The sequence below is a fragment of the Epinephelus fuscoguttatus genome, linkage group LG11, assembly GCF_011397635.1.
Source record: "Epinephelus fuscoguttatus linkage group LG11, E.fuscoguttatus.final_Chr_v1".
Lineage (NCBI taxonomy): Eukaryota > Metazoa > Chordata > Actinopteri > Perciformes > Serranidae > Epinephelus > Epinephelus fuscoguttatus.
The window spans coordinates 4,571,402-4,589,716 of NC_064762.1; the positions used below are offsets into that span (position 1 = coordinate 4,571,402).

The window sequence follows — 18,315 nt, forward strand, 5'->3', positions numbered from 1 at the left end:
CCTACCCTCCTTACCCCTCCTTAGCCCAGACACCCCACAGAGGAAACTCTTTCAGCTGCTTGTATCCGCGATCACATTCTTTCAGTCACTACCCAGAGCTCATGACCACAGGTGAGGGTTGGGGCGTAGATGGAGCAGTAAAACGAAAGCTTTGCCTTCTGGCTCAGCTCCCTCTTCACCACGACAGTCCAGCACAGCGCCCACATCACTGCAGACGCCGCACCAAACCATTCTACCCTCACTCGTGAAGAAAGCACAGAGATAGTTGAACTCCCTCGCTTGAGGCTTACTTCCTATCAATAAGCTGTAATTAGGATTTTATTGAGGGAAAACTCTTAAGGGCCTCGTAGCTGTAGAATATAGCCATGCAGCGTAAGGCATTAATTAGTTCTTTGTAATGACCACTAAAGAGCGAATATCATACTAACATGCATACTATAAGAAACCAGTTAATGGTGATTATGTGAGGGGAAGAGGCTGACACTTTGCTAATAACCTGATGTAACACACAGTAGTCTCAGCAGTACACAGGCAGATGGCAGCACAGCCCAAAATATCTCTCTGCGTCCTGTCGCCCTCTATGCCTCTCCTCTACCTTTTTTCTTCAGCTCGTCGTCTCTCTCGTACTTCTCGATGATCTGCATGGCTCTCTTGGGGTCGTAGAACGGGAACAGGATCTCGTTTAACCGAGGGTCACGCTGGTTCTAAAGGGCAACAGGTACACACAGATTAACCCACAAACATACGGTCTGCTTGTTCCAAACAAACTGGTTCTACTACAAAAACACCTTTCACTGACACACAGGACACGGGCCAACTCAATGCATCATGGGAAAAGGTACTTTGATTCATAAAGTTAATCAACACTGCTTTTAATAATTATGTGGCTTTAAATGGAGAGCACTCAGGTATAAAAAGGATCTAAGCAGAATTTGTTTATTCTAAAATGTTCAAAGTAAACTGTGTGCCACACAAACAGGTGCAGTGATCAAGTGTTTGCTTAAAAGCAGGAAGTGGTACGTGTTGGAGAGGTTCAAGACAGCTCTACTTCAACAACACAAACAGAATCAAAACATCATTATAATGCCAGTGCCCACTCACAAAGCCAGGTGGGAATTAATCTAACCAAAGCTTTGGCTCGTTTGACGTGATGCACAGGGACTGGGCATGAAGCAGCGACACACACAAACACACACGAACACACACACGGCGACTTCACAGCGGAGGGAACTAAGCAGATATTCATCCAAACAGAAGAGCACGGCCACAGAGGAGCAAACACAGACAGCAGGAAACGAGATGAGCCGAGCAGGAAGCAACAGGACGGAAACCTCTACCCTCCCGTTGCCATGGCAACACCAATCAGACACGAGGAGGCAAGCCGCGGTAGGGAGAACACGGGGAACAGGATGCAGAAGAGGGGAAGCTGGTTGGAAGTTGCCCTTGCAGGTTGACTGGAGGTTAAATAGTTTGTCTTTGTTGTTGTCGTTAATGGAGTTTTAAAGAGCGTCGGCTGATGTGCAGTCCAGACTGGAGGGCAACTTCTACCCAGAGGCAGGGTCGGGGTTGCGGAGACGGCAAGCAAAACACAGAGAAGTTAATGAATGATAAAGAGCTTACTTCATTCAGAAAGCTGACTAACTGGTCTACAGTTAAATAATCACTTTTGTTCCCATTGCTGCAAAGGAATTAATTAGAAAAACAAAAACAAAATGTTACGCTTCTTAAAGAGAGAGAGACACTCTCACAGTCATCCACACTGTCAGTCAGTCAGTTAAAATTAGAAAGCAATCTTTATAAAACGGGATCAAACTTAAATGTTACACGTTTAGTATTAACATGTTAATTGTCACTCATAATTAATGTTGAACTGTGGAAGCAGGTTAGGCTGTCCAGACGTAGTTAGTGCAGCAGGCGCAGAAACACTGTCCTGATTATTTCCAACCAGATGCAGTAGCTCACACTCAGGGAATATTTAACAGAGCATATATCAGTGGTCTGTTTAGGCACATGTAAACAATACAAGGGTGCTACTGGTAAGTTATTTGGAGGATTGATCATGTTCTAGTACAGATTTGGAGGTATAAAAACAGCAGGCAGGTTGAAAGTAAAGGAGACTCACATCTTCTTGAAGAGTTCCTCGATGTCTGTGCGAGGGCAGATCTTCTGTGTGAGCGCGTAGAAAATGTCAAAGGTGAAATCTGCATGTTCAATCTCATCGTTCTGTGGAGGGTAAACAAGCCCGCTGTTCGTTAGCATGAGAGCTTTAAACCTACTGTTTAAAAGGGACAGTTCACCCCAAAATCTAAAGTACATGTACTTCCTCTTACCTGTGGTAATATTTATCAGTCTAGATACTTTTGAGTTGCTGGATGCTGGAGACGGGGCTGTCACAAGAGCCGTTACTTTGGCACCAAGTTGATGCATGATTCTGAAAACATAACGGTCCTAGTTTTTCTTTAGTACTGTAAGTACCGGGGAGGCAATTCTGTCGGACCTGACGGGGAAGCAGATACGCCTGCAAGTGTTCTAGTGTGCCATTAAATGCCAAAGGAAGAAGAAGGTCTACCAGCACGGGAGAACAACACGTGGAAGGCAGATGCTCCTCAACTCATCCATCGTTTGTGAAGTGTGTTTTTCTGAGGTTAAATCTTTGCAACTGGAGCACTGCGTGTTGTGTTTACACCAGGGTTTCCCACACATTCATTTATTTGTGGCAGCCCTGATTTTGTATATCTGGAGATGGACTGTTCATTAGGAGTGCTGTTTGAATTTATTTATATATATATGTACAGTCAGCTCTGTGCACAGGCGGAGCAGCAGAACACCAGGTGCAGTGAAAGTGAAACATAGCCGCTCACTGCTCTGGGTCTTAACATTTGCTTTCACTGGCCTCCACAGCAGCTGCTCCTCTTATCCATCCATCTGACCTTATCAGCTGTAATGCAATCAACTGATCATTCATGACCGCCGCACTGTGGAACGCACTGTACACCATGCTACAAATGCCAGCGGCATGCACCGCTGAGCGCTTGGTGTTTTTTGTGGTTGCTGAGGGCTGAAAAGCTTTGGGTAAAAGGCTGTGATAGTTGATGCCACTTTTTACACAGCCGTCCAGTCACGGTGGAGAAGAGGCGGGACAAACAGCTATACGATTTCCTCACCTATAAAATCTCTTTACAAAAACTGGATGTTTGCTTTCAAGAGCGATGATCAAAATTTACATTAAAGTTAATTGAAATACTTTCAATATAGGAGTGTATATTTACACACATGGGATTACGCAATTTTTTGTTTGTTTGTTTTTGCTGCTGTATCAAATTGGGTATTGAAAATCCTTAAATTTGATGAGTACTGGCATCAACTATTAAATTTCTCGTATCGTAACATGCCAAGCTGAAAATATCAGCCGTAGTTGGTAAAAAGAAAACAGTTCCTACATGAAACTGCTCACAACAAAGTCTGTGGATTATCTTGATCATGATTTCTGAAAAGAAACATTGCTGTTGAAATGTTTTTTTTGGCGCAGAGTACCATCTAGTTCCATTATATTGAAGACATGGCAGAAATCTCTACGGCCGATAACACGTGGCAACTCACACCAAAACAATCTAGACTGATAAACAGCACTACAGGTAAGAGGGAAAATATGTATCTTTTGATTTTGGGGTGAACTGTCCCTTTAAAGTGCCACATATGCTCCATCTGACCGCTACAGTCAGTGCTGTCTGACCTTTCCACTGGGAAGGCCAAGATCCTTTAGAGCCTGAAAGATCCCCTTCTCTGTCTTTCCTGACGCGAATGTTCGAGTAATGCTGTGAGAGGGGAGAGAGAGACAGTTGGAATAGTTTAGATGAACCAGAGTGAAATGGGACGACCCAGTGGTTGACCACAAAGCCCATTAATTAACTCTTACCCTCTCACAGGAATCTTCCCATTCACATTGGTCAGGAAGCACATTCTCATCCAACTAAATAAGAGGATTAAATAAACACACAGATGAGCACAGATCAGAGAAAAGGCAGATTTCTTACCAGCATTTTATCACATATGCACTTGAGAAAAACAAACTAAACTGAAAGGATACCTCACTCCCTAAATGGCCGTTTGTGTATCAGTTACTCACCCTGTGTTCTGTTGAATTTGTGATTAAAACTTTTCTCGAATGCCTCCAAGGTGAACGAAGAATCCAAAAACAGAGAAAATTCTTGATGAAAGTCATATGGGTTCGTGTTTACACCAAAACTATATAAAAACATCCGTCTACAAACTCTCAACTTTCGTATTTAAAGCTAAACAAAGTAAAACTTATCTATCCTCTCTTCAAAGCCAGACTCCATTGACAAAAACAGTAATTTTACCTTGCTGAGCACAGGAGCTGCTGGTCTACCACTGCCTCAGTCAGTTACCGTAAAACTTGGTGTGTAAGTCGCACTTTTTCCCCCCCTTTTTTTTTTCATCTAAAAAGTTGGGTGCGGGTTATAGACCAGTGCGACCTATAGACCAAGGTAAATGCTGACATAGGTAATTTGACCCACAAGATGGCGCTATGTTAGGCTGACCAAACGTCCTCTTTTGCCCGGACCTGTCCACCTTTCACGTCCCGTCCGCAGCGTCCTTTATAAACTGATGGTAATGTCCGGTTTTCCTTGTATTTGTGTGTGTGTGTGTGTGTGTGTGTGTTAGAGTGCGGCACGGGCAGCATATTTCTGTCCGAACTCGAACCGAGCCCGACATTATTTAATGACCAAAGCACTAAGTTTGTGTCACACAGTGGTTACAGACTATTTAACAGGTCGGGTGTGCGCCGTGGGTGCTCAGCTGCGGAGAGGGAGACCTTCGTGTTTGAGACGGGAGCGGAAGGCGGGAGGTGGGAGGTCCGACGCTTCTAGCAAGAGGAGAGGGAGAAATAAAACAAAATAAGATAAAATAAGAAAAACCTGTCTCCCTCTTTTATTTTATTTTCAGCATTTAATCAAGGCGGAGGCGGGCGGCTGGAGGTCCGAGACTTCCAGCGAGGGGAGAGGTAGAAACAAACAGCCAATGTGTGTGTGTGTGTGTTATGTTCAGGTGTTGTCACGTAAATAACAGTGTCCAAGCAATAAACAGGACAGACAATAGGATTTTATTTATTTTTACACTACATTTTCACTGAAAGCAGACCGATGTTGTTATACCGTAATTTTATTTCCTGGAGAGGTTGTTTGGAAAATTGCAATCTGAAAAGTAACCAAAGCTGCTTAAGAGGTTATTGTGTTTTGAATGTGTTTCAAATAAAAAATAAAGGGAAACAGTGCAGGAATAACTTGTATAACGTTTTTATTCACAAATAATAATATAAAACCTTGTTTTCCCTGTTTGAGACCTTAAAAAATAGACTGCCACTTATATGCCAGTGCGACTTATATTCCGAGTTTTACGGTAGTTTGTGTTATTGTGTGGCTTTGGTGAATCTTAACACTTTCAAACACCAAAGACACTATTGCGGCTTCTACACAGGTTGAAAAAAGCCACACACAGACGCTACAATGGGAGATATGTTAAATTCACCGTCTGGTTAAGTTTTACTCACTGTTTGATGATCCAGGTGCGTCGGTTGGTTTAAGAGCCGACTGATTTGCAGGATGACACTATGGTCTTGACTGTCGCGTTTAAAAAATGAAAACAAAAATCCCCAAACAAACATTCCCCTAAAAAACAGGCCTTTACAAAAACAAAGTTCAAACCAACGGGGTATTTAACGACTTCATCAAACAATAAAAACTAAGATTAACCAAACAGGAAGTGGTTAAAGACTGTAACCCTGTGGCGTCTTCCATGCTCCACACTCACTTCAACACACCTGCCTTTAATTAAAGGTTCCCAAGATGCCAGGTCAGGTGGTGCATTTAAGTGACTCAAAAAATAATAGGAAACTAGGGCTTGCTAGAAATGGCTCTAAAGCCCTATTCGGACGGGATTAGTTTAACGTGGAGACGTGGGATAAAGTAATTATTACCAGGGATTTTAGTCCCGTCCGAAAGCTTCATGTCTCTGATCATGACAGATAAGGTCAGTAATAATTACGGCGACTTTTACCTTCTGTAAAACGGTCCGGAGAAAAATAATGTAAATATTTCGTCACGTCCTGTTTAGAACCATTTTTCCGCGTTTACAACTAGTTTTCCGTGTTTTTTTCGATGGAGACGCTTGAAGAAGCATTCGGTGTTGTCGGCAGTCGTGATAGTGGACATTCTTCTAATGATCGCGTAGCCCTACGTGAGAGACCAATCAAAAAGGTCAGAAAGGACTTTTCAGAGCCACAAGACTTCTGGTTGTGTTAGGTCGGTCTAATATAAATCCATATTGCTAATCATTGTGTACACACAATCCTGATCATGGGCAATATTTCATATTGTGCTAATCATTAATTATTATTATCCTTCAGCTGATGCATGAAGCAACGTAGCACGCACATGCCGACAGGGAGGTGACGCCAGGGTGCAAACCGAGTTACCACTCCCATCTCTGGTAGAATTACGTAGATTTCTTGTCCTGTGCGAACTGGACAGTTATATTACAGACATCCTGTGGTAAACTGACATTTGTCCATGAGCATGAGCTGTGTGAGAGTTTGTAAATGGATGTTTTGATATAGTTTAAGCGGCCTCCTATGACTTCAATTCATCAGTAAACTATCTCAGTTTTTGGATTCTTCGCTCACTGTGGAGGCATGTGAGACAAAGTTTTCCTAGCAAATTCAATGTTACACAGGCTGAATGACTCAGTGGTAAAAGTAGGTCACAGGTCCATTCTGAATGGACCCCAAGTGACTTGTGAATGTGCCAAGTTTGTAAAAAACATGCTTTATTTTGAAGTACAGTGAATTTCTGGCACAGAGTTTTTATTTTGACGTGCTGTTTCTTGCTGTAGAGTGAGTGACTAACAGACAGAGACGGCAAACTAGCTCGATGTCATGGCCAAACACAAGTATGATGCTGAATGTATTAAACTGTGTGGACGTTGAACTAATGACTAAGCAGAAATCTGGACTAGTTGGGCACCACTGTACTAAATGATTCTTCGTTCACCTTGGAGGCATCGGAGAAAAGCAAAGTTTTTAATCACAAATTCAACAGAACACAGGGTGAGTAACTGATACACAAATGTTCATTCAGGGGCTGAAGTATTCCTTTGAAACTGAAACTTCAGAAGATCAACACGAGATCATTAAGACATGCTGTGAGTGTGCTGTAAAATGCACTCACTGTTTCTTGAGGCAGGTCATTGGACAGACGTTGTTGGCCTTAAAGTTGTGAATCACTGACCTCAAACCCTCGATCCACTTCTGCAAACAAACAAGCGCAAGTATTCAGGACACACACGCACACCCTCAACACACTCACCAACCACAGCCCACACAAACAGCAGCTGAGAGAGAGACTGCATTGTGTTTAGAAGTGAGTGTCTTTGGGGAAATAAACACAAGCAATCCAATTGCCTCTTAATTCACACACACACACACACACACACACACACACACACACACACACACACGGGCAAGCTCCCTGTCAGGACTATCAGGAACACACACACACACACACACAATATACACACAGTGATAACCACAGTGGGCTGTCACAAGGCTAGGCAGTAACAGTAAACAAACAGTTAGAGAAGGCCTTGGAACTTTACATGAATACACTGCTGACTGCATCGACACACACGTCACCGAGGACGAAAACCTGAACAATCTCTATCTCAGAATGTCTCCGGCTCTAACTCTCCGTCTCTGTGCTCCGTCTACCACAGAAAATTATTACCGACATCATTATAACAACATTAAACAAGATAACGGGTGCAGCAGGGGTCGTCTGTTTGGGCATGTGGTGTCCGTGAAGCTGTGTGTGTGTGTGTGTGTGTGTGTGTGTGTGTGTGTGTGTGTGTGTGTGAGCGTGTCGGCTGATGTAAATAACTCTGTCACCTCCCAAGGTCTGATACTTAGGGCCACCTGCATGCTGGGGAGTGGTGATGGTGTCATGGTGTGTTTGTCTGTGTGTGTATGACAGAGAGGGAGGGGGCAGGAATGGCAGGAATAAATATGTGGAGGACGAGGACGTGTACCTGGATCTATGTGTGTGCGTGTGTGTGTGTGTGTGTGTGTGGTTGTGGCTCTTTGCTGAAGGCTGCTGCAGGAATATCATTGGCAGCCCCGTGGCGGTGAGCTCTCTGGAGCGCAAACATCATTTATAACACCCATCACCACAAAAACAGCCTCTCATGAGAGATGCATAAACACCAACGCTGCAGTGCCAGATAAACAGATCTGTGCCGGCGCACACAACATGCATTTACAGTTTGGTCCGAAACGGGTTGTGATTTTTATTTCTGGGGACATTTGCGTTTGTTGTTGAGGGATCTGACATCTTTAAATACATTGAATAAAAATATTTTCCTCAAGGCTAGCTATGTTAATCATTCTTGTTGTGCTCTGTTGCTGCCAGTGGGCTCCTTTTACTTTCCTCAGCAATCTTCATAGACAAACAATAGTAGGAGACACAGACAATGACACAGACGAAAAGTCGTATAAAAAACGACTTGTATGTTATTTACTCTGGATTGACAACCCCGAGGCTGAGGGGAATTACGCTCACTTTAAGTTGTCAGAGTGCTTTTTCTTGCTTTGGCTTCATGTCTTTCAATTACAGCAGAGCCTCTGGGCCACACAGGGTTTGGCACTAAATACAAGATAGCTCACTTTTACTGTTTTCTTTCTTCTCTTTTCTTTTCTTTCTCTTAAAGCTGCTGGTTAATGGATAAAGCTGGCAACATCCTGTACCTTTTATTTTCAACAATTCCCATTTTCCCAATTAAATTTGATATGGGTCATGTAAACAGTGTATTCTGTTTGGTTATTCTGAATTTGGCCTTTTCCCGAATGAAGCATTTTCTGATTGAGACATGTGGGATATGTCGTATTATTTGGGATTTAGGAGCATTCCACTCACCGGTCACTTTTTTAGGTACACCTGTTCAACTGCTCCTTAACTCTAATAGCTAATCAGCCAATCACGTGGCAGCATCTCAATGCAGTCATGTAGGCATGATGAAGACGAGCTGCTGAAGTTCAAACGGAGCATTAGAATGATGAAGAAAGGTGATTGAAGTGACTTTGAACGTGGCATGGTTGTTGGTGCCAGACGGGCTGGTCTGAGTATTTCCTGGGATTTTCAGCACAACCATCTCTAGGGTTTACAGAGGATGGTCCCAAAAAGAGAAAATATCCAGTGAGCCAAAATGCCTTGTTGATGCCAGAGGTCAGAGGAGAATGGCCAGACTGGTTCAAGATGATAGAAAGGCAACAGGAAGTCAAATAAGCACTGGTTCCAACCAAGGTGTGCAGAAGAGCATCTCTGAAGCAACAACACCTTGTCCAACCTTGAAGCAGATGGGCTACAGCAGCAGAAGACCACACCAGGTGCCACTCCTGTCAGCTAACAACAGGAAACTGAGGCTACAATTCACACGGGTTTTCTCACCAAAACTGGACAACAGAAGATTGGAAAAACGTTGCCTGGTCTGATGAGTCTGGATTTCTGCTGCCACATTCAGATGGTAGGGTCACAAATCTTAATCTTCTATCTTGACGGTAGGGGTGCACCCTATCATTTGTTCATGAAAATACTGGTATAATTTCTAATACGATTTGAAAAATTTGTATCGTAATACTTGCATATTATTTCAACAAATATGATGTCATACTGTTAAGCAGGATTTTACTTGTGCGACAGAGCCTGAGCCATAGCCTACTCGCGTGGCCTACGCCGTTGTGAGCATTTACACTTGTGCGGTGGTGTGTCTGTGTCACTCTGCAGTCACACCTCCAAAACACTAGTCGGCAGCGGAGGTTTCGGTGAAGTGCTTTGAAGTTTAGTTGATTCAAAACACACATTAAACACACATTAAACATGGTTTAACAGAGACAAACACAAGTACACAAATCAGCTTCACTATAACTCACAGCATTCACAGACAAACACTTGTCTTTATCTGGACACATTTTCCCCACAAATACAACATGCTAACGTTATTAGCACAAGCCTATGGCATTTTACATTGTATAAATTAGCCTAGCGATGAGCGGGGATTTCCTCTGCTCATATGAAGCCAGGATAAATCACACACAGGACTTAAAATGCTATTTTAGTGGAGGCTTTATTGTCTTCACAATTTATTGTTTCTTATCTGTGAAATTAAAGTAAATAAAAGCTTTGTTTCCACTGAGGGAAATGGTTTCAGCTCACAGAAACAGACGTGAGGTCTGCGTTGCTGCAACGTGTAGTTACATTTCTGGGGAGGTGCACGTCAGATTACGGCGTAGGGTGAAAGAGGGAGGCTGCATTCACAGTCAGTTGAGTCAGAGACTTTGTATTTCGATGCAGAAAAGCAAACTGCCCCGTGCCGTTTCACTTATCCACATTTTGACGTGCTCGACAATGTTAGGGCAAGTTAACTGCAGTATGCACAGCTGCATTGTAACAGGATCATTAGTGGAAAATTCATTTTCATTAGTCGTGTTAAGAGCTTAGTAGGACCACTGACTTTTTCAAGATAAGGGCAAAAACCTGGAATATTTTGTGCAGGCAAACGAAGCCAATGAATTTATCCAACTAAGATGTTTTAGCTGTGTAGCTGAAGCTTGATAACATTTATCCCTCTTTGCCATAGACCTACATTGTTGTCCAAAAACTAAAAACACTCCAGTGAGCCACACCGTTGCCCTGGGTGACATGGATTTTTTATTATTATTATTATTTTTTTTACGATGACGTACATGGCACTGTAGTTTATTTTAAGCCAATCCCACATACACCATCCTGCTGCCGTAAATACTTACTAGCATACCAAATGTGGATTAATCTGTGGCTAAAAATAGTCCCCAACAAATGGGTACTGTTGTATAAAAACTGCAGTGCCCAGCTGCTGTAGGAAATTACTTCGACTTTGAAAAATTAAGTTAAACATTTGTGACTCATTTTAATTATTCATTTTATTTTTTGGAGCCAAGTACCACAGACGGGGTGAGGCGGGGTTTGGTCTGTTTATAGGATTTGTTGATGATAAGTAAAATATAGAATGATGCTTACGTTCTCATGAGGAACACTGGATTTAATTCTTAATGTAAAGCATTTCCATCACACCAAACCTGACACCGCAATTTTTTGGTTCATCTGAGGAGTATTAATCTTCCAATCGATTCAGCTCCAGGAAACTGACATTTAATCTGCAGATACAGTTGTATATTGTGAGCTGTACAGCATGAGTACAATGTTTGGTGGTTTGCCAGCAGGGGTCAGCAATAATAACGTCTGCTGATTAAAGTGAGAGACCGAGAAGAAGGTGTCATCTGCCTGAGTCCAAAACAAACATGAATTGATGAGTGAGAAAGTGATGGCTGGAGAGGTGTTTCTCTACTCGATACAGCAGGCAGACTTCTCACTGAGCTTTTTCTTACATGAGTGGGATGAAAAACAGAGAGAGAGCAGACTAAGAGCGAGACAAAAAGGATCAGAAAATAACAGCCAAAGCCTGAGTGCAGGAGGGACACGGGGAAACAGAGACGAGGTGAGAGAGAGAGAGAAATGACTCATTTCAAATGTGTCTATTTATCAGACTGAACCAAGGCCTTGTGTAGGAGTTAGCATATGAACCATTCACCTCGCAATTTGCTTTGTTTCTGAAATAAATATCTGCTGTGTCGGGGTTCTTTTAGCCTTCACATGATGTGGAAATGTTGAATGAATTAACGGTGTACTCCAGGTGCTCAGCAGAGTTCACATCTGCTTTGTTTCCAGCCCACATATGGTTTTCTGACCATCGTGAACATCTAAGCGTTGGCCTCACCTGCATCGTGGGTTGTGATACTCGTGTGTAGACTTGTAAAGTCTGACACCCTCTCACATCTAGACTAGTGCTGCACGATTTGATAAAAATGTGCGATTGCGATTTGAGTGGACAACATCGCGATTCGTGATTGCGATTACAATATAATAAAAAAAATGGTATCATGAGTCTTCTTGCTTGATTCAGTGTTTCCCCTACATTATATCAGGGGACACTGACCTGACCAAAGATATTGTTATGGACAGACTGTGTGTAAATTACCATCAACAGCTCACACAGCAGCGCAGCACGGCACTGTGCCTACAGCGGAGCGAGCCTGTGTTGCGTTCAGGCGCCCGTGACACTTACAAATGTTTGCGTAATTCTGCTTGGATGTTGTTGTATGAGGCTCTGGTGGCTTTCAGTTGCCTCTTTGTCTTTAACGTTACTCAGCTTGGCTTTCTCTCACATGCATCCTTCCTACTTTTCTCTGTGCTGTCTCAACTGCTGATATAGATTGGTCGTGTTGCAGCGGGACGTGGCGACTTTAACGTTTAAACTTTTACACAGCACGTCTTTCTGGTCAACATCACCGTACCTGAATCCAAAGTATCGCCATATATTAGACGTTGCGTATTTTCGCCACCAACTCAGCCTGTTCATGGTCGTGCTCATGCTCTTCTTCAGTGTCTATGTTGGTCACTGCTGCACGCCGGGTGGTCACCTGACCATACGTGCTGCACACACCAGGATAGCTTGTGGGCGTAACTCCACACACTACAGGAGAGGCAGTCACGTTCACAGGCACAAACGTTAACATTTATTTACATTAAATCGCAGCCTTTTACGCGGTTATGTAATCGCACAGCCCGACATCGCAATTACAACTACGATTAGATTAATCGTGCAGCACTAATCTAGACACATGCAGTGTGGGTTTTAGTACACAGTAAGATTTTACAAAGACTGGGGTTCTTGCAGGATCACTATTTTCAAGGCTACAACTAGATTTCTTCTGAGATTATTTCCCATCCTGCTCCTGAGGGAAAATATTACCCCTTTAACAATTCCTTACGCATCCACAAAACACAGTACTCTAGAAACACAAGATAAAAGGCGTCATAAGTCGACAGTATTCTTGTCAATTCAGCGTCAACATACACCGTTCAGCCAAAACATTAAAACATCGTCAACCACCAATAGCTGCGCTCTCTCCGCCACCGAACAGCCAATTCAACTTATTTTACTGAGAACTTAACTATTGAAACAGTTCACCTCACATTCCCACGGTCTCCTCCCATGAATGCTTGATTAGACTGGGATATGGGGATTTTGAAGGGGTAGATAATGCCTTGAGCTCTGTGTCACGTTTCTGGGGCCATTCCTGAGAAAGTTTTTGCAGTGTCACATGGTGCACCGTCCTGTTGGAGGGTCACTGCCTTCAGGGAGTGCGATTGCCATAAAGGTGGAGATGTACTTGGTCTGTCACGGTGTTTGGGGCGTCACTGAACTTCACTATTTGCATGAGCGAAGACTGAAAACTTACGAAAATACAATGTTTGATTTTATCGGAATGTCAAGATGTGAAAAAGTTCAGACCGCCCTACCTCAAACGATCAAGATCACCGGCGCGCACCACAACTCAGGTAAGTCTCTCATGATGATATTCTGACACTAGAAATTCGTCTGCTACGGTGAAATTGCTTGAAAGGCCATTTGGTGTTAGGCTGGTGAAAGCTTTAAAAAGTGCCATATAACACAGATCTGTGGGAGGCCAGCTAAGTGAAGTCTCAACCTTTCTCTGAGGACACAAAATTATCTTCAGGCTACAATAATCACCAGTACATACAGATATACAATACAAGTTAGATTTGTCCTACACTGACTGAAGCTGTGAAAAAACATCAAATACATTTTCAAGGTCTGGTCGTCATCGGCCTCATTGTAACATTTCACTCCCTCAACAGTACGAAAGCACACTGAGCAGTGAAAATAACGTGAATGCATATATTTACCCTGGCTACGTCTGGGCTCTCCGCCACCATGAACATGAAGTTGAGGTTGACCAGGTCTGTGCCGCTGCAGATGCAGATGATGCAGCCCTCCAAGTCTGCCTCCGTCTTCCCAATGGCCTCGAACGACGACAAGATCTTTGGGTCCTGGGGAAAGAAAGAGTAAGACGGTTTAGTAAGACACTGACAGATAGACAGGTGGACAGTTACCAGACAGACAAACAAGATAAGGACACCAACAAACTGACAAAGATTCTCAGAAAGAAGAAAACAAATGAGAGGTAAGGCAGTGGTGTAGGCTGTCCAGGTCGAATCATTTCAGTTTAGCGAATTAGGAGAGGAAGCTGAAGAGATATAAGGGGAAGTTTTATTGTCCTTTTCTGGTGCTGTAGCAGTCTATAGTCACTGACAAGAAAATATAAAGCAAAAGAAGCTTAGAGAGACACTGCAGCTGTTTACTGGTGTTGTGCAAAAGCCCACGATGTTAAGAAGCATGATATACTGTATGTATCATGCGTGGGAGTCTTTATGCTCCATGTCAGCTGAAGAATACACTGGGCATCCATCACGGAGGAACTGATTGCAGTTCTCCATTCAAAGAAATCTCAGCTGTTAAAAAAGTTCCAGTGAATCCAGATTTGGACACACAGTACTGGAGAGCGTCACTTCAGACACCACTTTACTGGAGTAGGTAGGAGAAGGTTCACAGACACCTCTGTCAAGTGGTGAGTAACATTATGTAACTTGCATAAATTGGAATGTTAAGAGGACAAGCTAATAGTAGGCTTGGGTGGTATCTGTTTTTTTTTTCGTATGTCAAACCCTCCTGACATTTCACCAGGGATACGGTATATGACAGTATTTGTGTGAGAGGCCAGTTCACTACTTTCTACAAGCACTCTTAGCTTTATTAGTACAATAAAGAAACAAATTAAACTCAACAAATGTCAAAAAAGGAAACATTCTTAGACCTATTTACTTTATGAAACAGCAAAATACAACAGTCAGAAATCCTAAGTTAAAATTAACCCTAGTATTTTTCAACATTTTGTGAAATTGTCAGGTTCAACATTATGGAAAGGATCCCTACAGAGATAGAGCTTTTTGTTAAAGAGTAAGATCCTTTTTGTTGAACCAGAAACAGCCCCGAAAACAGTATCTCCAAACCCACCAGACAGAGGCAGCATGTTCTTACAGCTAACTGGATGAATTCAGGTTTTATTTCAACTAAACCAGAGTTGGTGATTATTGGAACAGTGGAGAGACAAGCCAAGACTGTTTTTATGAGTTTTATTTTGTTTCTGTCGACTTCAAATGAAGTGTCTTTTCAAAATTATAAAATCACTGTTTTTATTTTTTAAATTGAGTCTGGTGAGTTTGGGCTGTTTCTGGTTCAACAAAAAGCATCTTAGTCTTTAACAAAAAGGTCTATCTCTGTAGGGATCCCTTCCATAATAATGTCAGACACTTGGAATAATTGGAGCCTGTCAGTGGCAAAAAGAAGCACTTACAGTGGACATGAATTGATGGTGCTTTATTGTCTCAAGTGTTTACACTGCAGCCTGTTGTGCAGCGGCTCACTGCAGCTCTTTCACTCAGTACTGGACCAATTTCAAAAACTTTCACATTAGTCACTTAAGCCTACTTTACACTACATGGTTCAAGATCAGATCTGTAACATGAACGTGTAAACAGGAAAAAAACGCATGATATCGGATATTGTCAGATCAGATTCAGGCCTCCTTCATATGTGGAAATATATCGGATATGAATCAGATATCTGCCAGTAGGTCTGTAATCTAAACAGACAGATCAGATATTTCCTGGCAATCCACGTCATCCGTCATGAATAATGCGGCGACAGTGCATTTTGATGACGTGCTCATGAGCAAGGGAAAGGAAGGAAAGCCGAATAAATCGCACGTCAATCAAAAACCATGAACCAAATAAAGCACAATCTATCCCGAGTGAGACAAACCGCTTGATCCCCGTCTCCAGTGTACCAGCAGAGAACCTGCAGAACCGAATCAACGAAGAAACACACCGGGCTACACAGCCTCTCTACCTGAGCAGCTGAAGCTGCGGCTCGCACCCTCGACACATAGACGGTGCTTCTGCACGCCAGCCAAACGTGTGCTCAACTATGAGAAATAAATATGTGAGGTGTACGCTGCTTTTCTATCTTTTTTTTATTTTTCTTTTTTTTTGTCTGTCAGCGACATACACTCCTAACACAGCACGGGTTGTTTTTATTGACTGAGTTGATTATTAAGCCATAGTGATGCGCGGATCAGCTCTGATAGCACCTGAATTAGCGTGTACGCATCAATCATCCAGCCGCACCCGTCTGCAGCTGCACGGATATTTCCACCGCTCTGTGTAGGCTAAGTTACCTTTTAAATTATGTGGAGCAGCTCCAGCTTTCCAGGTGATTTATTCTTTAACGATTAACTTCAAATATTTAAAGTTAGTCCTTAAAATTGCTTTCAGTAATGTAAACATTTCCATGCGCGCAGTAATGTCACTGTAGCAAATACTGTGGGACATTTACACAGTGGTCAAGAGTGCTGGACCGGAAGTGTCGCACAAAAAAACGAAAGCTGGCTGCGTTCTGTTTTGCCTCCGTGTCTCCGTGAAAAATAAGGTGAACAGAACATGTAAACAGCAGTCAGGAAAAATCGGACATAGGCAACAAATCGGAATTGGGCATCAAGACATGGTAGTGTAAAGGCAGCCTGAGACACAAAACATGGAAAATACAGTCCAGGTTGAAAAACGCCTGAGTTATCCTTTAAATATTTGCGAAAGGTGTCTGAAAACAGCACAAGAAAAAATTAGGTTGTCCAGGTTTCAAAGGGTTAATTGCCTTGTTTCGGCACGGTGGTGTGGTGGTTAGCACTGTCGCCTCACAGCAAGAGGGTTGCCAGTTCGATCCCGGGCGTGGGAGCCCTTCTGTGCGGAGTTTGCATGTTCTCCCCGTGTCAGCGTGGGTTCTCTCCGGGCACTCCGGCTTCCTCCCACAGTCCAAAGACATGCAGATTGGGGACTAGGTTAATTGATAACTCTAAATTGTCCGTAGGTGTGAATGTGAGCGTGAATGGTTGTCTGTCTCTATGTGTCAGCCCTGTGATAGTCTGGCGACCTGTCCGGGGTGTACCCTGCCTCTCGCCCGATGTCAGCTGGGATAGGCTCCAGCCCCCCCGCGACCCTCAAGAGGATGAAGCAGTTAGAAGAATGAATGAATTGCCTTGTTTATTCACTGTGTAACATACCTTGTCAAACAAAATAAAACTCACCAAAACCATCTTGGTGTGTCTTTCCACTGTTCCAAAAATCACCAACTCTAGTTTTGTCAATATAATTCACCCAGTTAGATATGAACATATGCTATGTTTTCCCTGATTTTTCTCTGCTGTTGCTAGCTGACTGTTTTTAGTCCTGTAACGTTATCCCACCACTTGCAGTCGCCATCGTTCTCAGCTCAGCTGTCTGTTGCACCAGCAGAGACTGCCCTCTAGTGTCAACTGTAATACACTACAACACATTGCCTCAATACAGCATCTCTACCAGTTTAGTAGAAAGAGGAGGTATACTGCAATACCTTGATACCACCCAAGCCAAACTAACAAGGTGTTAACTGGTAATTTCTGTGAGCTAAGTAAATGTGCGTGTGTAGTTTGGTTCATTCAAAGCCAAAAACCAATCAATGAGGACACAAATATGATTTTTGTCTTGTGGACAGTTTAAAACGATGATTCAAAACATATCTTTTTAATAGACTATAACTAGCAGTTATCTGTTTTAATATTTTATAAATTAATTTTCTAATTTCTCCTTAAATGAGTGTTGCATAATTGATTATAATTGGTATTAGCTCTTTGCTGTTTGTATCTGCGGCTGAACTGTAAAGTCCTTTGTGCTGCACTCTGTGCATGAAATAATAATAAATTAAGTTTATTCATTCATTCATTTTATGATATTCAATTTTTGGCAAATGCAAGGTAGGCCTCTGAAAGTAGGTTTCTATTTACTAGACATGTTGGATTTTTGCTGAGAATGAAAACACTTTGAATGATGAGTTGTCTTGAGTGTCACTGGGTTTTTACTGTCTCCACAAGACCCACGTATGTTCCTGTCATGATGTCTCCTGGGCAAATCTTAACATTTCACAAGATCTTTTCTTTTCAAAACTACATAAGACCAAAATTAACAATCAAAACAGCAAGACAAAAAGAAGAAAAAAGCCCCAAACTGATTAAGATTCTGACTGGCACATAATGAACGTCGGAAAGCTAGAAATAATTTAGCAACGCAAGAAAAATCAGAAATCCAAAATAAATGTGTATGTGCTTACTGTGACCAGCTAATGATGTGAGGCAACATAGAAAATTACAATGGACCCTATTATTCGTCCAAACTACATCTATTGGTGAAGCGAAAT

General features: G+C 42.5%; 1 protein-coding gene across 2 annotated transcripts in view; it reads right to left on the minus strand.

The window, feature by feature from the left end:
• The window catches only part of LOC125897181 (1-phosphatidylinositol 4,5-bisphosphate phosphodiesterase beta-4-like), a 146,496-nt gene that overhangs the window by 36,805 nt on the left and 91,376 nt on the right, over nucleotides 1-18,315 (minus strand). For both annotated transcript variants that reach the window (XM_049590297.1, XM_049590296.1), the window contains exons 7-13: nucleotides 13,878-14,021; nucleotides 7,248-7,327; nucleotides 3,917-3,970; nucleotides 3,734-3,815; nucleotides 2,123-2,223; nucleotides 1,621-1,678; nucleotides 596-704 (exon numbers count right to left, since the gene is read on the minus strand). In XM_049590297.1, the coding sequence (XP_049446254.1) occupies nucleotides 596-704; nucleotides 1,621-1,678; nucleotides 2,123-2,223; nucleotides 3,734-3,815; nucleotides 3,917-3,970; nucleotides 7,248-7,327; nucleotides 13,878-14,021 (628 nt within the window). The remainder of the gene's footprint in view (nucleotides 1-595; nucleotides 705-1,620; nucleotides 1,679-2,122; nucleotides 2,224-3,733; nucleotides 3,816-3,916; nucleotides 3,971-7,247; nucleotides 7,328-13,877; nucleotides 14,022-18,315) is intronic.